The sequence below is a fragment of the Macaca thibetana genome, chromosome X (genome assembly GCF_024542745.1).
Source record: "Macaca thibetana thibetana isolate TM-01 chromosome X, ASM2454274v1, whole genome shotgun sequence".
Taxonomy (NCBI): domain Eukaryota; kingdom Metazoa; phylum Chordata; class Mammalia; order Primates; family Cercopithecidae; genus Macaca; species Macaca thibetana.
In genome coordinates, this window is record NC_065598.1 from 13,213,834 (window position 1) to 13,235,860 (window position 22,027).

Genomic DNA, 22,027 nt, shown 5'->3' on the forward strand with positions numbered 1-22,027 from the left:
AATTAACATTTACTACTTTCATATCAACTGTTGCATGCTAGGATGTTAGAAACACTTTTTGAATTAATTACTGCGTTAAATAGATTCACATTTATGTCTACGGTTATGTGAACATCTAGCTGAACACTGTCTTGACTGTCCTGAGTAGAAGCAGAACAGGTAAGTTGTAAAGTACGTCAACAACCTTTGCTGCTAAAAAACGAAAGTGCAGTTTCTTTCTCTCGGGCCAGGGGCGGGGCCATAGCTCCTCCTCCAGGAAGCCGCGCGAGCCCAGTCCCACGGCCTCCGCCGTTCGCTCTACGCATGCGCCACTTCCCTAGTGCGCATGCGCTGGGTCCCAGGCCCACGTGCGCCAGCCTGTGGGCTTGGATTGGCTAAGCCTTGAAGTTGTCCCTGTCCCGGTGACCGGAAGTTCTCCGTGGACGCTGGGCGGCTGAAAGCTCCGGAACTGCGCCTGCGCTTTTCAGTAAGTCATGCTTCAGGTTTGCCAGGGCCTGTGTCCCGCAGAAAGGCGAGCCCTTGTTCCCAGCGGAAGCCCACCCCGCCTCGCGGCGGCTTTCCGGTGCGCCCTGGGCGGCTTAGGTCCAAAGGTGCTCTCACCCCCGCCCCTTCCTCTCCGACTGCCGAGGTCGCCAGATTGGGCTGAACCGTCGGGACTGCAGCTGCTTGTGTGCTGGGTGCTGGGCCGTCATCCCAAGATGATTAGCGGCAGGCTTTGCATGTTGCTCGACCCCACCCACTGGAACTCGAACCCGGGTTAGACCGGGCTGTTGGGCTGGTCTCTTCCTCTCGCTGCACCTTTACTAGGGGTCACCATTAAGGGAAAGGGCCCTAGCGCAGTACTGAGTGGCAGTTAAGTAACCGCTACACCACTGCCAACATTTGGCATCATTTCTCTCCATAGAGGGCGGGGATCTCTGTGAAGCTGGGGAGCTGTAAGTGGGTTAGGGCTAGAAAGTTACACTTTCTCTTTAGGCTTTAAAGAGATCTAAAGATCTGAACAGATCTAGGTTATTATTGACTTTTTACCAACTTCTGGAAACATTGTTTCCAGAACTTTCCTCTCGTTCTTCTTAGGGTTTAGGCCATTTTTGTGCAGATGTGTGCACCTTGCTTACTATAATATTAGCTAATCTTTGTTTTTATATGGATCCAATACCATATTTCGTGCCTACTTTTCCTGGCACTGTATAAACTTTTTGGTATAGGTATGCATCTAAGCATTATCCATATTAGCATCAGTTCTAGAACCGTGGTGTCCAATAATGATAGCCATTAGTTACATAAGGCTTGAGCACTTGAAATGTGGCTTGTCCGAATTGAGATGTGCTATAAGTGTAAGACAGTGAAGTTTGGAAAATTAGCATGAAAAAGAATGTAAACTATCTCAATTTGTTTATATTAATCACGTGTTGAGATGACTATTCTGGATATACTGGGTTAAATAAAATGTATAATTTCAATTTTTATTTTTTAACATGACTACTGGAAAATTTTAAATCATATTTGTGGTTTACATGTTATATTTATGTTGCACAGCCCTGCTCTAGAAAAGGGTCAACAAACTATGACCTGCAGCCAAATCTAGCCTGCCTGTTTTTGTAAACAAGTGTTACCAGAACAAGATCATGCCTATCCATTTATGTTATTTTCTGTATCTGCTGTTGCTGCTACAAGAGCAACAGAGTTGAGTAGTCCATAGAGATTGTATGGCCTACAAAGCCTAAAATATGTACCTTCTGATCTTTAACAGAAAAAGTGTGCTGACCCCCTGCTCTAGAACAATGCCTGGTTTGGTAGATATTTTTAAGCCTTTTAATTGTAGACTCACATCCTGTTATTCACACTTACTGTGTGACAGCCATAGTTCAAAGCACTTTATCAAGACTTTCATTTAATTCTCATTAATCCTAGGATGTTGGATTTCTCCCATTTTGTAGATGAGGAAATTGAGGCACAGAATGGTCAGGAAACTTATCCAACTTGCTCAGCACCCCTCATTTCTAGGAACTGGACCTGCTTGACCTTCTTTATGCAAATGTTTTGACCCCTCAAACCCATTTGATTAGCCCACAGTGGGCACCATGGTTCTGGTGGTGGTGGTTGTTTTGTTTTGTTTTTTTAACAAGATATATTTGAACTAGAATTTTTTGAATTATTTTTTTGAACTAGAATCGAGATGGACTTGGTCTCCTGCGGAAGAAGCCGAGGAGCACTGGGCTTAGGTGCAATGAGTACAAGCAAGCTGGTGTGTAGTGAAAAGAAATGAAGCTCACAAGCAGAGAAGAGAGAGAGCATCCTGGATGCTCATCACTCATTTAACAACAACAAAAATGTGTTAAGTAATAGTAAGCACTGGCTGGGTGTTTGCTAGGTGTGTATAGGTGAATAAAACATGTGGATCTTCTCTTATGGTCTTGTGGGGAAGGCAGTAAAAACGTTTTTTAAATGTAATGAACACCCTGAAAAAAAAAACATGCAAATTATTTACTGTTTTTAGCAGGTTTCCTCACCTGTAAGATGAAAATAAGCCATTATCTGTATTTCAGGAATATTGTGAGGATTGAGATGACAGGAGAGTGTATGTCCCAGAGAGTTGCTCAATAAATATATGTTGCCTTCCACTGTGAAGAGGTAAGTGAGGGGGTGAGTATCAGGGATTGTGTACATTATGACATTTAAAATATCACAGTTGTCATGTGTAATTTGTGGAGAAGGTTGTCAGCTGCATTGTTCACAGTAGGTGTTTCAAATCTTTTCTGACTGAATGAGACTCATCTAGAAAAAGCCAAAGTCAGAGTTGTCTGCATTCAGTCCAGGAGCAGAACCAGAGCTGTCTTTGGGGCTGATGGCAGCCTAACTGGGAGGTCCTGCTGGGGTGTGGAGGAGGGTTGTATGCCTGTGTGTGGTTTAAATCAGAGTCACCCTGGAGAGCTGAGCCAGTGTGCAGGCCCTACCCTCAGAGATCCTAATTCATCCTATCTGGAGTGAGGCCCTGCCATTGTTTGTTTTTGTTTTTTGTTGTTTAATTTCCCCCAGATGATTCTAATGTGCAATCAGGGTTAAGAACCACTAATGGTGGGAGATCAGCCAGGCTCAGGATGCTGCTTGAGCAAAGGCACAGAGCTGTGCCCATCAGTGGTTGAGAGTAGTCAAGAGGGAGGCCTGCTACGGCTCTTTTTGCCACTGGCCAAGAAGCTTTGGCTCCATCATGAAAGCAAGGGGAAACCTCTGAAGGGCTTTAAGCAGGAAAATGAGGGAATATCTTGCTGAGATCTGTACTAGAGGATGATCCCTCTAACAAAGTGCCAGACTCACAGTTGGGCCTTGTGAGTGCCAGAAGTAGAGTGAAGGCAGTGAAGAAGCAAATTGTAGCTGTCCAGATGATGGAGAGCCCAGATAGGGTTTGGTACCACCCTGTGTGTGTTTTCTCTAGCAGCCAGTGTCTGTCCACGTTGAAATACCACATGTGTTGTAACTGGCCAGTTTCTTGTCAGTATTACTTCCACTAGGCTATCAGCTCCTTCAAGGCAGAGACTGTTTAGGCTCAGCATCTAGCACATACTCTATCCCTAATATATATTTATTGAATGAACTATGTAGAACTAAGCTGGACATATGCCCTACTTTGTCTTTTTATAGCAATTGTCAGAATTTTATATCTCAATGGCTTCCACGTTATACCCTCCTAGGGCAATAAATCCTTTATATCCACATGATGGTCCCACAGAGGACTAGAAAGTTTGACTGGATTTAAATGCTATTAAAAATGTGGAAGGGAATGGAAAACAATATAGTGGGTCCTCAAAAAATTAAAACTAGAATTACCATATAATCCAGCAATTCCATTTTTTAGTATATACTCAGAAGAATTGAAAGCAGGGTCTCAAAGAGAGATTGGTATACCAGTGCTCACAGCAGTGTTATTCACAATAGCCAAAAGCTAGAGGTAACCCAAGTATCCATCGACATTTGAATGGGTAAACAAAATGTGTTATATATAGACAATGGAATATTATTCATTCTTAAAAAGGAAGGAAGTTCTGACACACGCTACAACATAGATGAACCTTGAGGACATTATGCTAAGTGAAATAAGCAAGTCACAAAAAGAGAAATACTGTGTGATTCCACTCACATGAAGTACCTAGAGTAGTCTCATCCATAGAGACAGAAAGTCGAGTGGTGATTGCCAGAGACTGGAGGGAGGGAAAAATGAGGAGTTGTTTAATGGGTGCAGAGTTTTCAGTTTGGGAGGATGAAAAGCATGCTGGACGTAAGCATCTTGGTGGCAGGGACTGTGTCTTTTCAAAAATCCATGGGCTCTGTTTTATAGCACTTGATATTAAATAATCATCACTGAACATGCACAGGCTAAGAACACTGAAGTGATTACAGAGAGAATTCTTGCAATCTTCCCAGACACCATCTGACAAGTGACATAAAACATAATGACCTTTTAGTAATTCTACTTCTTTTCTTTTTTTTTTTTTTTTTTTTTTTTTTGAGGTGGAGTCTCGCTCTGTTTCCCAGGCTGGAGTGCAGTGGCGCGATCTTGGCTCACTGCAAGCTCCGCCTCCCGGGTTCACACCATTCTCCTGCCTCAGCCTCCCAAGTAGCTGGGACTACAGGCACCCGCTACCACGCCCGGTCTTTTTTTTTTTTTTTTTTTTTTTTTTGTATTTTTAGTAGAGACAGGGTTTCACCGTGTTAGTCAGGATGGTCTCGATCTCCTGACCTTGTGATCCACCCGTCTCGGCCTCCCAAAGTGCTGGGATTACAGGCATGAGCCACTGTGCCTGGTCTAGTAATTCTACTTCTGTGAATTCACTTTAAGGAAATGAGAGATGTGGAGACCACATATGTAAGAATTTTCTTCAAACTTAGAGGAGAAACTGGAAGGCCCTCAAATAGGAGAATGGTTCAAAACTATCGCAAACTCCTAGGATGATCCAATAACATAGCCATTTAAAAATCATGTTTTTAGAGAATATTTAATGATGTGGAAAAATAGTCCTAAAGCTAAGTGAAAAAAAAAATCAATATGTAAAACTATATAAAAGATTAAACAGAGTTATATAAACCAGCAGATTCAAGATAATGAAAACATATGTCCATGCAAAAACTTGTACACAGGCCAGGCATGGTGGCACATGCCTGTAATCCCGGCACTTTGGGAGGCCAAGGCAGGTGGATCACCTGAGGTCAGGAGTTTGAGATCAGCCTGGCCAACATGATGAAACCCTGTCTCTACTAAAAATACAAAAAATTAGCCGGGTGTGGTGGCGGGCACCTGTAGTCCCGGCTACTCAGGAGGCTGAGGCAGGAGAATGGCGTGAACCCAGGAGGTGGAGCTTGCAGTGAGCCGAGATCGTGCCACTGCACTCCAGCCTGGGCGACAGAGCAAGACTCAGTCTCAAAAAAAAAAAAAGAATTACATATGAAAAGACTGAAGATAATACCCAAAATTTTAAAGAGGGGCATTTTCTGAATGGTAAGACTTTAAGTAATTTTCATTCGTTCTTTTACTCTTTTCTGTAGTTTCTGTGATAAGCATGCATTGTTTTCATAATCAGAAAAGTTATTCGTCTAATATAATTTCATGATAAACTACACATTTGAGATATACCTACTGAAAAATGGTAAGAGCAATGAATCAATCACCTTCTATCCACCTTCCCTCTGAAATGTGAATATCGTCTCAAGAGTGGCTATATCACCTGTGGCTTTGCAGTCAGATAAGCATTCATAATTGTCTCAAATCGATTACTGCATCTCAAACAGGTGCATCTCCCCTCAAACTTTATCCCCAAATATTAAGAGTTAAGTACCTTTAGATAACCAAGATTCTGAGTCCTATATTTTTAACCACCAGAGGGAGCTGGAATGTAGAAAACCTGGGGCAGTCAGTTTTGTTTTGTTTTAAAGTTAGTTTCACAAAGGGCCATCAATTCAGGATCTTACGTAATTTTCCTAATTATTGTGAACCAGTACTTAAAGGATAATTCTTTTTTGCCTTTTTAAAATTCCACTTTTTTTTTTTTTTTTTTTTTTTTTTTGAGACGGAGTCTCACGCTGTTGCCCAGGCTGGAGTGCAGTGGCGCGATCTCGGCTCACTGCAAGCTCCGCCTCCCGGGTTCCCGCCATTCTCCTGCCTCAGCCTCCTGAGTAGCTGGGACTACAGGCGCCCGCCACCGCGCCCGGCTAATTTTTTGTATTTTTAGTAGAGACGGGGTTTCACTGTGGTCTCGATCTCCTGACCTTGTGATCCGCCCGCCTCGGCCTCCCAAAAAGACTGCAAACAGTAAAAAAGGTCTTGCTAAGAATCAAACTCTCAATGAACAACAGGCAAGACAGCACAGAAAAATAAAAGTATTCACACCTGCTATTGGTGAACATTTCTCTCAGAATTGTCTGCTTCAGATCTTGAAGTCACGCAGTTGTGTCACAGTGATAAAGTTTCAAGCTGTTCAATATACTTGAGCCCTCCCCAACTCGTTGAAAAGTTTCCTAACAAAGAAGAAACATTCAATGTGCCTGCATTCTATATGCATTACTGTTGAAGAAATCAGGGAGGGAGGTTTGCTAGGCATTGAGAAAGATGGTTAATAAGAGATGGGCCTACAGCGCCCAAAAGGAAGTTAAGCAATATTTGACTCAGTTCAGAATTTCTCAACTGAAGGTCTGACTGAGTTTCAAGGTGATTCTTAAAGGGAATTGTAATTATAGCTTTGGGGTTTCAGTGGAGTGAAAGCAGTAATTTGTCTTACCGGCAAAATGAGTAAATCTATAGAAGTTAATGTATTTATGTATAAACAACCAAAGCACTTTGCTCTTCATTTTATATGTTCTTTTATTGACCTTTATATTTCTTTAAAAATTTTTAATTGTGATAAAATATACAAAACATAAAATTAACTGTCTTAAGCTCCCCCCCCAGCTTTTTTTTTTTTGACTGAGTCTTGCTCTGTCACCAGGTTGGAGTGCAGTGCACAATCTCAGCTTACTGCAACCTCCGCCTCCCGAGTTCAAGCAATTCTCCTGCCGCAGCCTTCCAAGTAGCTGGGACTACAGGCGTGCACCACCATGCCCAGCTAACTTTTTGTATTTTTAGTAGAGATGAGATTTCACTGTGTTGGCCAGGATGGACTCGATCTCTTGACCTCATGATCCACTCGCCTTGGCCTCCCAAAGTGCCGGGATTGCAGGTGTGAGCCACCACGGCCAGCCTGTCTTAAGCCCTTTTAAGTGTACAGTTCAGTAGTGTTAAGTACATTCTCATTCCAGAGGGAAAGTAGGTAGAAGGTGATTGATTCATTGCTCATACCATTTTTCAGTAGGTATATCTTAAATGTATATAGTTTATCATGAAATTACATTGGACTAATAACTTTTCTGATTATGAAAACAATACACGCTCATCACAGAAAATACAGAAGAGGAAAAGAACAAATGAAAATTACCTAAAATCTTGCCATTCAGAAAATGCCCCTCTTTAAAATTTTGTGTAACTCTTTTCAGTCTTTTCACATGTAATTCTTAAATAAAATTTGGATCAGATTCTATTTTTAAATAACACCTTTATTCAGATGTAGTTCACACATCATACAATTCACCTAAAGTGTGTAATTCAGCGTTTTTTAGTATACTCAGTTGTATAACCCATAACCACAAATAAATCAACTTTTAGAAGATTTATTTGTGCCACCACTCCCCAAGAAAATCCCTGAACTTTATCAGCTGCTCCTCCTTCTTCACCCTGCTGCCCTTCTGCCCCACCCTACCTAGTCAACAACTAATCTATTTTCTGTCTCTATAGATTTGCCTGTTTTGGACATTTCATGTAAATAAAATCATGCAATATGTGGTGTTTTCTGTCTGGCTTCTTCCGCTTAGCATAATGTTTTCAAAGTTCATCCATGTTGCAACCTGTATCAATACTTCATTCCTTTTCATGACAGAATAATATTCTGTTGTGTGGATAAATCACATTTTATTTATCCATTCATCAGTTGATGGACATTTCGATTATTTCCCATTTTTGGCTATTGTGAATAATGCTGTTATGAACATTTGTGTACAAGTTTTTGCGTGGACATATGTTTCCATTTCTCTTGGATCTGCTGGGTCATGATAACTGGTTTATTTATTTATTTTATTTAATTTTTTAGACGGAGTCTTGCTGTGTCGCCCAGGCTGGAGTACAGTGGCATGATCTTGGCTCACTGCAAACTCCGCCTCCCAGGTTCATGCCATTCTCCTGCTTCAACCTCCCAAGTAGCTGGGACTACAGGTGCCTGCCACCACTCCCAGCTAATTTTTTGTATTTTTAGTAGAGACGGGGTTTCACCATGTTAGCCAGGATGTTCTCAATCTCCTGACCTCGTGATCTGCCCGTCTTAGCCTCCCAAAGTGCTGGGATTACAGGCGTGAGCCACCACGCCCAGCCCATATGATAACTGTTTAATCTTTTATATAGTTTTACATCTCGATTGTTTTTCACCTAACTTTATGACCATTTTTCCATGTCATTAAATATCTAAATACATGATTTTTAAATGGTTATATTATTGTATCTAAGGAGTGTGCCATATTTTTAACCATTCTCCATTTAACCATTTGAGGTCCTTCCAATTTCTCCTTAGAAAAAAATTCTTACTTATGCAGTCTCCACATCTCTCATTTCCTTAAAGTAAATTTATGGAAGTAGAATTACTAAAAGGTCATTATGTTTTATGTCACTTGTCAGATGGTGTCTGGGAAGATTGCATGAATTCTCTCTCTAAACACTTCAGTGTTCTTAGCCTGTGTATGTTCAGTGGTGATTATTTAACATCAAGTGCTATAAAACAGAGCCCATGGATTTTTGAAAAGACACAGTCCCTGCCATCAAGATACTTATGTTCACATCTAGACCAGACAGATAAATATAGATCCAAGGGTATTATATAGACAAGATTATGTACATTATGTGGAGAGGAAAAGGTAGACTGCTTAGATAAAGTAAACGTTTGCCTGCCTAGGATGAGATTCACACAGACATAATCATTGAGCAACTTTTTACGCTTAAAAGTTTTTAAAAAATTAACAAAACCAAAATGTAGGAACCAGTTAGTCTAAAGTCATAAATCATCTGGATCATTGAGTCTGAACCTTTCCCTTGTTCAGGAGACTTCTGAGGCAGCACAGTGTAGCCTGTTGGCTTTTGGGACCCGCAGACGTAGCTCTAGCTGCTTTTCAACCTGTGCTGTCTCATGGTTTCTTTAGATTGCTTGAGACATTAGCAAACCCTTTCTGTCTTGTTTCTTACTCTTTTATATTCAGAAGAGTACCACTTTAAAGATTATGAAATGAGCAAGTAGTTCAATTATATAGCTGACTCTGGGGAAAAATTGTCTAGCACTGTTCAGCATTGCCATATTGATGCTGACACTGGCATGATTTCATCTCCAGCATGACCACCGGATTCCACCCAAATGGATTGACTACTCTAGAAAGATCATTGATTTGTAAAATTGGAGATGGAAAAGCTATAGCAGATCCCCTGGCGAGCCTCTTAAGCAGATGTTATGTAGAGGCTCTGCAATACTGTTTGTTTATTTTTCACTAGTAGGAATTAAACTCTTGAGAGTAAACCATACCACCTTAAAGACTCCATTTTCTAGTATGTCACATACATTTGTATTACATGACTCCTTCAGAAAACATTGCCTAGGTTACTGACAGAAACTGCTATTTTCGTATCCAGAAGCTGCGACTAGCAAAGGCAAACTTAAGAAAACTGAAACCTCTTTTTTCTTTGCAGCTGTAAAGATGTCTGACAAGAACCAGATAGCTGCCAGAGCCTCCCTTATTGAGCAACTGTTGTCCAAAAGGAATTTTGAGGATCTTGGCAACCACCTTACTGAGCTAGAAACAATTTATGTGACTAAGGAACATCTCCAGGAGACAGATGTGGTGAGAGCTGTATACAGAGTCCTCAAAAACTGCCCCTCTGTGGCTTTGAAAAACAAAGCCAAGTGCTTGCTATCAAAGTGGAAAGCTGTTTATAAAGAGACTCACTCCAAAGCGAGGAACAGCCCTAAATTATTTCCTGTGAGGGGTAATGAAGAAAATTCAGGACCTTCTCATGACCCAAGTCAGGATGAGACACTGGGCATCTGCAGCTCAAATTCTCTATCTTCCCAAGATGTTGCAAAACTCAGTGAAATGATTGTGCCTGAAAATAGAGCCATTCAATTGAAACCTAAGAAAGAGCATTTTGGGGATGGTGGCCCTGAATCCACTGGTAAGAGATTGAGTGAGTTGCTGGATCCCATAACACCCATGAGAACTAAATGCATAGAGCTTCTTTACGCAGCTTTAACTAGTTCTTCTGCAGATCAACCCAAAGCTGATTTGTGGCAAAACTTTGCAAGAGAAATTGAAGAGCATGTTTTTACCCTTTATTCAAAGAATATCAAAAAATATAAAACTTGCATCAGAAGCAAAGTTGCCAATTTGAAGAACCCCAAAAATTCTCACTTACAACAAAACTTGCTCTCTGGTACCATGTCTCCACGAGAATTTGCTGAAATGACTGTCATGGAGATGGCAAACAAGGAACTGAAGCAGTTGAGAGCCTCCTACACAGAATCTTGTATCCAGGAACATTACCTTCCCCAAGTAATTGATGGCACACAGACAAATAAAATAAAATGCAGACGCTGTGAGAAATACAATTGCAAAGTCACTGTAATTGACAGAGGAACACTTTTCCTTCCCAGCTGGGTGCGGAATTCAAACCCAGATGAACAAATGATGACTTATGTAATTTGTAACGAATGTGGGGAGCAGTGGTACCACAGCAAGTGGGTGTGCTTTTAACTGTAAATGAGTGTTCTCTTAACAGATAACCTGAGTGATTGATACCTTTTATTTGTACAACCCTTCTGTGCTTTTAAAAATCTTGTACACACTACTCTCTAAAACAGAAGAAGGAGGAAAGAAAGTCGTTCCTGAAGCTGACACCACCATCCCTAAAAGTTACAGTTTGGGGAGAGGGAGTGGATGACTATTTGTATTGTGCCTTGTGGCCATTTAATACCTTACTGTAGACAGAGTGTGGGTGAGAACAGCCCAGCATAAACTGGGAGCCTGTGGGAAATGCATCCCAGGCCTCACACCATTGAATCCGAATCTGCATTTTAGCAGGATCCCCAGGTAATCTTCCAGGATGGGATAGTTTGAGAAGAGCTGCTTTAGCAGTACGTCTGTGACTCTCAGCAGTGGCTGCATATTAGAGTCATCTGGGAAGCTTTGAAAACCCACTGGTGCTGAGACCCCACCCTAGAACAATTCAGTTGGAACCTACGAGATGGGACTCAGGCATCAACATTTCTTTTTTCATTCCTCAAGTTATTTTAAGATGAGGTCAGAGTTGAGAACTGCTCAGAAATAGGCTCTCATTTGATCCTTTGTACAGCTCTAAGACAAGAGTGTTATTCCAGGCACTTCATGAATGAGGAAACAGGTCCACAGAGGTGTGGTGACATGCCCAAGTGACACAACCATAAATAGTACCAATTCAGACAGATCCCGGATTTTCTTCCTCCAGACTCACTGAGACTGGCTCAATATCGACTTCTGAGAAATGTATTCCTGGAGGTTGGGGATGAAATGAAGAATGTGTTTAGACTCCAACACTGGGTGACTAGATCTTCATTCTTTTCCCCTCTCTTTTCCCATTTACAGGTCTCCCTTCAACCACAAAAGTCACCCTGGAACTCATCCCACAGTTAGAATTTTGTTTGGAACCCTCTTGCTTAGTTGAAGGAGTTGTTTTTTTTTTTGTTGTTGTTGTTTGTTTGTTTTCCCTGTGAACAGATTTTCGGGGATATATAAACTCTAGGATGTTTAGTTTCTGATGTCAGGAGTCTTCATGTTCTCAAGGACAAGTGTCCTTGAGATGGACATTAATGGTCATTAGTCTGTCAGAGGAAGCCCATCACCTTAGCCTTTGAATGTAGAAACAGGCAGGCATTTATCTAATAAATGAATTGAAGACTAAATTACCTCTTTGAGGCCTTTGCAAACAGTGTTTAACCAGTTTACATAATTGTTTGAATACAACAAGCCTTCTATGTGATTATGGCTGATTTTTTTTCCTTAAAAAACTCATAGAATGTTCATTGTTTTATAGTTTTAAAAAGTTTACTTTGGCGGTCTTTACAAACCTACACATTTCACTTTTTCACCAATTCTTTTCTCCTAACTCTCTTCCTTTGTTGGAGCTCTGAAGGCCTAACTATGTACACTTTACCTGCCTGACAGAATTCTCCAAAACATGCATAAAAGTAAAATATGGTCGTATTTTCAAATAATTTGGAAGAGTCGGTTCAGTGCCATCAAGTGTGAAATCTATTTTGATATACTTTCTCCCCGTGTCTTCCCAGGGCTGCTTTTTGTGATGAAACATGTTTAGTTCTTAACTTGCAAGGTCATCTAAAACTTAAAGTTTCATAAAGTGTGGTTTCATATGACTTGGAATGATCTGAAAAACTATTCAGTGGTTACGAAAGAGCACAGCACATAAAAACCAAATTTGATTAGTTCAAGTCAGTGTTTATGTTTTGCTTTGGGGGTTTGTGTATATGTGTGTAGTTTTTATTTATATTGGAATTTGGTAAACTAAATGTTCAGACAAATAAAAGTACTTGAAATGGAAATTTCCTTACTCTCCAAAATATAAAAATCTGCATGGTCTGGCCGGGCACAGTGGCTCATGCTTGTAATTCCAGCATTTTGGGAGGCTGAGGCGGGCGGATCGCCTGGGGTCAGGAGATCAAGACCAGCCTGGCCAACATGCTGAAACCCCGACTCTACTAAAAATACAAAAATTAGCTGGGCATGATGGTGGGTGTCTGTAACCCTAGCTACTCGGGAGGCTGAGGCAGGAGAATCGCTTGAACCCAGGAGGCAGAGTTTGCGGTGAGCTGAGATCACACCATTGCACTCCAGCCTGGGCGACGAGCAAAACTCTGCCAAAAAAAAAAAAAAAAAAAAAAAAATCTGCATGGTCTTCCTCATTTCATTTCATCTTTAATTAGTGAGTTTTGCAACTCGAAATAGGAAAATGGCAATCTGTGTGTTTTTCTTTTGGTTAATGAGACAGCATTACATTTGCTGCCTATGGGTAATTCTTTCACATCCTATGTCCTTTCCCCTAAAAAGAAAGGACTTTCTTTAAAATTGACTGCAGGGTAAAGTTGTTTTTTTGGGTTTTTTTTTTTTTTTTTTTTTTTTGGTAATAGACACGTTCTTACTCTGTCACTAAGGCTGGAGTGCAGTGGTGCCATCTCAACTCACTGCAGCCTCAACCTCCCGGGCTCAGTGATCCTCCAACCTCAGCATCCCCACTCCTTTGAGTAGCTGGGACTGCAGGCACATGCCACCATGCCCAGCTAATTTTTGTATTTTTTGTGGAGACAAGGTTTCGTCATGTTGCCAGGCTGGTTTCGAACTCCTGGGCTCAAGCGATCCTCCCAAAGTGCTCAGCCTCCCAAAGTGCTGGTATTACAGGCATGATTTACCATGCCTGGACAAGACTCTTTAATTTAAAATCACTTTTACAGAAACAGCAAATGGGAGGCCCTGAGACAGGAGAGTGCCTGATGCAGTCAAGTTCCAGCAAGAGTCCACGGCAGCTAACTCACAGTGAGCAAGGGGAACAAGGATGAGAGATGCAGTCAAAGAGGCCATCATGAGGGCTCTTGTCGGTCAGCCATGGTAAGGATTTAGGGAGTTTCTTAAAGCATGATGGGAAGCCACTGAAGCTGGGGAGTTTGTGGTGATGAGATTTAACACCTTTTAGGAAGGATCACTCTGGCTGTTATGTTGAATTAGACGGGGAAGGAAGCAGTGATGCATGCAGGGACAACAGGTGACCTTTGGCAGTGGTCCAAATGTCACATAACTGGCGTCAAGCAAGAGTACACAGAAACTGGGCTCCCTGAATCCTTATAGTCAGCAAAATCCTTGACAACTTTGCAAATGGATGTTTCATAAAATACACTAAATCCCAAATTCCCTACCCATGACCCATAATAAACAATAATAGACAATGCAGAAATTCAGCACTGGATTGCTATCCTATACCCTGGTTGCTATGGTTACTGGGAGTCCCTGCATAGGGCATAAACACCAGTTGTTATACCTGAATGTAGGAGCGCTCTCTTGACTCTTGATGGATTTTCCCACATTGCTCTCCTTTTGTCTGTGTTACTTTTTTGAGATAAAAAGTTGGATACAATTGGAGCTCTGTCTCTTCCCGGAGCACTTCCTGTGATGAGAGGCTCCTTTCATTCGCCACTACCATTCTAAATACCAGTCAGGAAGCCTGCAGCTGGCAGTGCTCCACTGCTTTGGCAAGGGCTGGGCGTTCATCTTCTGGGTCAGATTGCTTTGTTATTTATAACTTCCCTGTAAATACAAAATATTTTACTAAAGTAGTTATTTTTGTATCTCTCAGATGATGTAAGTACCTAGGCTTTCAGAAGAGCCCCACAATCAGAAGGGAGACCAGATGACAACCTCATATAGTCCCATTTGCATTATTATTTAAAACTGGGATTCCCGGCCACACGTGGTGTCTCACATTTGTAATCCCAACACTTTGAGAGGCCAAGGTGGGAGGACCACTTGAGCCCAGGAGTTGGAGATCAGTCTGAGCCCCGTCTCTACAAAAAATATAGAAATTAGCCAGGTGTGCTGGTGTGCGCCTGTAGTGTCAGCTACCCAGGAGACTGAGGTGGATCACCTGAGACCAGGAGGTTAAGGTGCTGTGAGCCATGATTGCACCACTGCACTCCAGCATGGGTGACAGAGACAGACCCCATCTAAAAAAAAAAAAAAAAATAGGTCTCCACAAATGTTACCATGCATCGTCAGAAATGCTCTGTGTTCATGATTGCACATTGCTTTCACTTTGCCAGGTGCTGGGGGCAAATAGATGATTAAGACACTGTCCCAGGCCTCGAGCCCCACAAAATGCTGGGGAAGTGCCATGCTATGCAGCCAGCAATCGTTTTACCTTTTAAGAGCTTTGAGAGAGACACCCACTGGAAAGGGGTGCAGAGGACCCCAGAGGATCAAGTAACCCAGTGTGGGAGGGTCAGGGAAAGTTTCATAGAGCCCATGACCCTTAGGGCAAATCTTGAGAGGAAGATGGCCAGGCAGAGGAAATGGGAAAGTCTGTTCAAGCATCATATTTGCTAGATTCTTGGCACTTTATGTACAGCATCTCCTTTAATCTTCACAACTACCCTGCTACACAGCATTTTAGAGGTGAGGAAACTAAAGCTGAGGGAGATTAAGTTACTTGCCCAAGGGTACACAGAGACAAAAAGCCAGGACTAACTCATAACAAAGTAGGTAGGTTTTGTTTGTTTTGCATGTCAGATTGCTTCTAGAAATAACAGCGGGCTTCCTATTAATTCCAGGCAAGGTCCTGCTATTTTATAATTGTGGTTTGTTCTTTCAATGGTGGGAGTATGTGGTGTATGGATCCCACCTTTCCCTAGTACTGTGCACTCCTCCCCATGATGGAGAGATTGGGAGGAACCACCTGGCTAGGATTGATGGCTCTCCTGACACCTTCTCATGGCATCCATGTGGTTTATCCAGTTTTCTGAAAAGTAAGTAATTTTTAAAATACTGAAATTTGAAAGTATAAGAACATATTGCTTTTTAAGGGATATTTACATGTTTATATATTTTTATGAATTTGAATACTATAAATATATAAATGTAGTTTCAAGTATCATTTCCTATAAAATATAGGGTCTTTCTTTTCTTTTCTTTTCTTTTTTCTTTTTTTTTTTTTTTTTGAGACAGAGTCTCACTCTGTCACTCAGGCTGGAGTTCAGTGGTGCGATCTTGGCTCACTGCAACCTCCACCTTCCAGGTTCAAGTGATTCTCGTGCTTCAGCCTTCCAAGTAACTGGGATTACAGGCATGCACCACCGTGCCTGGCTAATTTTTTGTATTTTTTTTTTTTTTAGTAGAGATGGGATTTCACCATGTTGCCCAGGCTGGTCTTGAACTCCTGGCCTCATGTGATCCACCTGCTTCAGCCTCCCAAAGTGCTGGCATTACAGATGTTAGCCACCATGCCCCGCCAAATATAGGGCCTTTCTATTTTCATGTTCTGCCTGTATGATCTAGGGAAATAACAATCAATTATGAAAAAATAGTTATTTAGAATCCTTTGTTAAATTATTGTAAGTACACCCCTGGACACAGAGTCAAAAATAGAATTAAAATTAATTTGTCAGACATATTCCTGCTTTCTTTTAAAATGTAAATGAGATATAAATAGGGGTAGGTTCCAATTAGTCATTAATCTTTTTCAAATGGTGGCAATTTTTAAAAAAAAATCTAAAACAACCATGGTGAAGTTACATATCCAATTAATAAGCAAGTTAAAACTTCACCCATTCAAAAACTTCTTTACTTTTTGTTTTTGGAATATACCATATTCACTTTTGAAATGCATGTCAACACAGATACAGGTAGCTCCCCAGCAGCTACTTTTACAACTTCAGAGTGATGTCGTAACTCACGAAATTCCCCTTTGTAGACTGAAACAAAAAAATTCAGAAATTTCCAAGGTGCCTGTGAGGCCCTGAGTCATCTGGCTGGATTCCACCTAATGCGCCTCTCTGTGAATGATTGAAGACAGAGCTGCAAAACCAGTTTCAGTTTTTGTTGTTATTTTTTTCTCTAACCACAGCACAGCCAGGCACTTGTCCAACAGTTTCCCACATAGCTCTTCCCCATGGCGTGTGACTTCATGTGCGTGTCAGTTGGAAAGAGCTAAAAGTCAAAGTTCACCCATGTCTAGCAGAAAAGGACTTGAAGATTTTACATGGACTGTGTGTTGGTATTTATGAGTCTACCAGGCCATCTCATTTTGTCTTATCTTTTCAGACTGAAGATTTCTATTCCTTCAGTTTTGTTTTCTTTCAGCAGATGGGCTTTTGTCCCCCATCTTTGTGAAATCTCACAAATTGCTCAGCAGAAAGTTTCCAGATGACTTAGTGGATTTTTATGAACATTTAAAAATGAGGCTGAATGTGGTGGCTCAGGTCTTTAATCCCAGCACTTTGGGAGGCTGAGGCGGGTGGATCATCTGAGGTCAGGAGTTTGAGAACAGCCTGATCAACATGGTGAAACCCTGTCTCTACTAAAAATACAAAAATTAGCCAGCGTGGTGGTGTGCACCTGTAGTCCCAGCTACCTGGGAGGCTGAGGCACAAGAATTGCTTGAACCCGGAAAGCAGATGTTGCAGTGAGCTGAGATCATGCTACTGCGCTCCAGCCTGGGTGACAGAGGGAAACTCTGTCTCAAAAAAAAAGGGTATGGGGGGTTCTTTTTGGGGGTGCTAAAAATGTTCTAAAATTGATGGTGGTGATGGATGCACATGCTAAACATCACTGAATTGTACACTTTAAATGAGTGAATTGTATAGTATAAATAATATCAATAAAGCTGTTACCCAAAAAAATCAGATGAATGGAAGGAAGAAATTGGAGAGAGGGTCTCTATTGGATATTTATCTCGGTGAGTCATTCTGAACCTTAGTCCCAATTTACTCATGCTTGTAATGGTAGTCTTTCTCAAAGGGGGCTTTCCAGAGGCCCCAGCCACATCACTGACAGATAAAGAGTGAGTCTCCCAATGCCTTCGAAGTTGTCAGGGCAGTTTCCTGGGCTCAGCATTTGCAGTTCTGCATAAAACCTGCTTTCACACAGCTCACAGGGCTCAGCAGGGATCCCAAATCATTGGTCCTTGTGTTTCTTCCCCATTTCTCAAGCCACAGATCTGAGCTGAACTATCAATGATATTAAACCCCTGGAAAATAAAAAATCCTCTAGAATCAACCCCAAACAGTTGACATTTTCATTCCCAGTGAGAGCTATACTCAGAAAAGAATTGTAATAACCACAAATGAAATCAGCCCTGCACTCTCGCCCTTCATATTGAGGCCCTGAGATCAATGGCATCAGCATCACCTGGGAGAAAATACCAAAACAAGGGCCGCATCCCAGACCTACTGAATCTGAATCTACATTTTTCACCAAGTCCTCAGCAATCAACTGCATATTAACTGTCCACAGCAGCTGGCCCTATGAAGTCTGCCTTCCTGCTTATACTTTTGGATGAAACGCCTGAGTTCCTAGCATGGAACCTAACATGGATCTCTCAGATTGTCTCGGTCACCAATGAGCTCCACCCTCTACGTCACTAAATTCAGGGGACAATTCTCAGCCTTGAATCCTATCTACAGCATTTGACATGCTTGCTTCCTTCTTGAGAACATTTCCATGTGGCTTGCAGTAGGTTACACTCTCATTGGTTTTCCCTGTCACTGGTCACTCTGTTTTAGTATCATTTGCTGGTTCCTCTTTCCTGACCTTTTAACTGGAATGTCCTGGAATGTAATCCTTGGACCCCCTCTATCTACATTCACTCCTTTGGTGATCTTCTCTAGTTCCATGGCTTCCTACATCATCTGCATGCTAATGACCTCCCCCCTGTCTATCTTCAGGCTTGCATCTCCCCCTCAGAATTCCAGATCCAGAAACCTAACAGTCAACTTGACAACTCTACTTGCATGTCTAGTGAGCATGTCAAACTTAACATGTTTAAAATTGAGCTTCCAATAGTCTCTCCAGCGCCCTTGAATGGCAACTCCATTCTTGTGTACCTTGAGCTAAAGAAACATGGAGTCATCATTAACTCCTCTCTTTCTTTCATATCATACTTCCAATCAGTCAGCAAGTCATATTGGCTCTATTGCAAATATATATCCAGAAGCCCAACTTAAAAATGGGCGGGAGATTTCAATAGACACTTCACCAAAGAAGAGCAAAGAAGATACAGGAGTGGCCAGTGTGCACATGAAAAGATGCTTAACATGGTTAGTCCTTAGGGAAATGCAAATTAAACCCACCACTAGAAACTGCTTCACACCCACTTGGATGGCCATAATTAGAAAAAAATAATAATAACAAGTGTTGGTGAGGATGTGGAGAAATAAGAATCTTTGTACATTACTGGCAGGAATATAAAATGGTGCAGCCACTTTGGGAAACAGTTTGGCAGTTTCTTAAGAAGTTAAGCATCATAGTAAACATACAACTCAGTTATAAATAAAAATAAAAGAAGTTAAGCATAAATTTACCATACATCCCAGCAATTCTACACCTTGGTGTGTACACAAGAGAAATGAACCCATACATTTACACGAAGACTCATCTGTGAGCATCCACAGCAGCACTATTGATAGTAGCCAAAAAGTAGAAACAACCCAAATGTCCACTAACTCGTGAATGGATCAACAAGATATGGTATAGTTATTCAAAGAAATACTATTCCATAATAAAAAAGGAATGAAGTAATGATACATGCTGTAGCCCAGATGAACTTTGAAAGCATTTGCTAAATGTAAGAAGCCAATCACAAAAGACCCATATTGAATGACTCCAGTTATGTGAAGTATCTGAAATCCACAAATCTACAGAGATGGAAAGTGGATTCGCAGTTACCTGGGGCTGGTGGGAGAAAAGAGGAGTGACTACAGATGGGCACAAGGGACCCTACTGGAGTAATGGAAATGTTCTGAAATTGGATTGTGGTAATGGCTGAATAACTCTGTAAATTTGTTTAAAAATCATTGAATTGTGCACTTAAAACAAGTGAATTTTATCGTGCGTAAATTACACCTCAATAACACTGTTTAAAAATATCCAGAATGTGACCACATATTATGTTCTCTGCCATTGTCTTGTTCTAAACCAGCATCATCCTCACCTGGCTGACTGTCACCTGGATGACCAATTGTCCTACAGATACCACCTGCTAAGTGGTTGCCTGACTTCCACTCTTGTCTCCTAAGTACATTTCTAACAACAGCCAGAGTGAGCCTGGAAAATATGCAGATCAGATCAGGTTACCTCTCTGCTCAAAACAGTCTGTTGGCTCCTGTCTCCAAGAGAAAGACAAAGTTCTTACAGTGGCCTGTAAAGCTTCACTTATCTGGCCCCTCCTTGTTACCTTTCTGAGCTCCCTACCTGCTATTAATACTTACCCCCTTGCTAGAGACTGCATTCAGTCACACTGGCCTCCTTGCTGCTCTTTAGCCATACCAGGCACATTTCTGCCACGGGGCCTTTGCACTGGCTATTGCTTCTGCTGGAATGTTCATACCCCAGATTCCTTTTTTTTGTTTTGTTTTGTTTGTAGACAGGGTCTAGCTCTGTCATGCAGGCTGCAGTACAGTGGCATGATCTCAGCTCACTGCAACCTCTGCCTCCCAAGCTCAAGAGATTCTCCCACCTCAGCCTCCCGAGTAGCTGGGACTACAGGCACATGCTATCATGCTCGGCTAATTTTTAAATTGTTTTTGTAGAGAGGAGGTCTCAGTGATATTGCCCGTGCTAGTATTGAACTCCTGGGTTCAAGCGATCCTCCCACCTTGGCCTCCCAAAGTGTTGGGATTACAGGTGTGAACAACTGTACCCAGCCTCCCAGATTCCTAATGACTTAACTTACCTCTCTCAAGCCCTAGCTCAAATGTCACCTGGGGCAGTGAGGCTTTCCTGCCCTCTCCTTACATTACCTAGCACCCTTTCTGATTTTTTTTTTTTTTTTTAGATGGAGTCTCACTCTGTCTCCTGGGCTGGAGTGCAGTGGTGCAATCTCGGCTCACTACAACTTCTGCCTCCCAGGTTCAAGCAATTCTCCTGCCTCAGCCTCCCGAGTAGCTGGGATTACAGGCACCCACAACTACGCCCAGCTAATTTTTTGCATTTTTAGTAGAAATGAGGTTTCATCATATTGGCCAGGCTGGTCTCCAAATCCTGACCCCATGATTCTCCGACCTCGGCCTCCCAAAGCGCTGGGATTACAGGAGTGAGCCACCACCATGCCTGGCCTCTGATTTTTTAAAAAATAGAGCTTATTCACCATTGAAATACAATACCCTGGCCGGGCGTGGTGGCTCACACCTGTAATATCGGCACTGGAGGCTGAGGCGGGTGGATCACTTGAGGTCAGAAGTTTGAGACCAGCCTTGCCAACATGGTGAAACCCAGTCTCTACTAAAAATATAAAAATTAGCCAAGCATGGTGCCATGTGCCTGTAATCCCAGCTACTTGGGAGGCCAAGGCCCCAGAAAATGGCTTGAACCCGGGAGGTGGAGGTTGCAGTGAGCCAAGACCATGCCACTGCACTCCAGTCTGGGCGACAGAGTGAGACCATGTCTCAAAAAAAAAAAAAGAAAGAAAAAGAAAGAAATACAATGCCTTGCTCATTTATATTGTTTGTTGTCTGTCTTCTCTCACTGAATTGTAAACTGCATGGGGTCAGACATTTTTGTCTTTTTGGTTCACAGCTTATCTCCAGCCCCTAGGATAGTTCCTGGCACACAGAGTGCCCTCAAGAAATATTTGTTGAATGAGTGCACCTGAGAAATTTGGAAGAGCCAGGAATATGACAGATCAACACATACATACATTTAGGTAAAAGATTAAAAACAAGTTCAGAGGGAGTGATTGATGACAGGCAAAACAATTTGAGAGTTGAAAGAATGGGCAATTGGAAAAGAGAGACCATTTTTTTCCCAGAACATTTTGGAGCTTTTCTTCTCCATGTATGTAGTATCTTTGAGTAAATATTACATATACTATAAAGTCTTAGGCCATATATGCTCAAACTCTATTATAAAGCTAATTGTTCAATTGTCTTATAATCCTTCCCTTTCTTGTGTGTTATTTTCTGTTTTAATGTTCAATAGCATTGTTAGAAAGAAAAGGAGATAAAAAAAATTCTATTTGTTCACTGTTTTACTTGCCAGAAGACCCTGCGAGTACTTAAGGAATATAGTTGAAAGAGGTTATTAAAATTGATGATTTTGTGATTGTTGACTTAGTTGTCTGTTAGCATGCATTACAGACTGTACTTGGCTATATGTCAGTAATTCT

General features: G+C 41.6%; 1 protein-coding gene across 4 annotated transcripts; it reads left to right on the plus strand.

Annotated features, from left to right (window-relative positions):
• Nucleotides 1-389: 389 nt before the first annotated feature.
• TCEANC (transcription elongation factor A N-terminal and central domain containing) lies at nt 390-12,053 on the plus strand. 4 transcript variants are annotated; one of them, XM_050777224.1, is made up of 3 exons: nt 390-466; nt 2,550-2,634; nt 9,806-12,053. In XM_050777224.1, exon 3 carries the CDS (start codon nt 9,814-9,816, stop codon nt 10,864-10,866), a length of 1,053 nt encoding a protein of 350 aa, XP_050633181.1. In that variant the 5' UTR covers nt 390-466; nt 2,550-2,634; nt 9,806-9,813; the 3' UTR covers nt 10,867-12,053. The 4 variants fall into 4 exon arrangements, with proteins under 4 accessions (XP_050633181.1, XP_050633182.1, XP_050633183.1 ...); XM_050777225.1 differs by lacking the exon at nt 390-466 and adding an exon at nt 479-590; XM_050777226.1 differs by lacking the exon at nt 390-466 and adding an exon at nt 603-756.
• The last annotated feature ends 9,974 nt before the right edge of the window (nt 12,054-22,027 follow it).

Excerpts from the sequence above, each read along its gene's own strand:
- TCEANC (XM_050777223.1), top strand. The coding sequence starts at position 8,212 with ATGATCTTGGCTCACTGCAAACTCCGCCTCCCAG. Across the intron at positions 8,246-9,805 it reads CTGCAAACTCCGCCTCCCAG|CTGTAAAGATGTCTGACAAG; the intron begins GTTCATGCCATT and ends TTTTCTTTGCAG.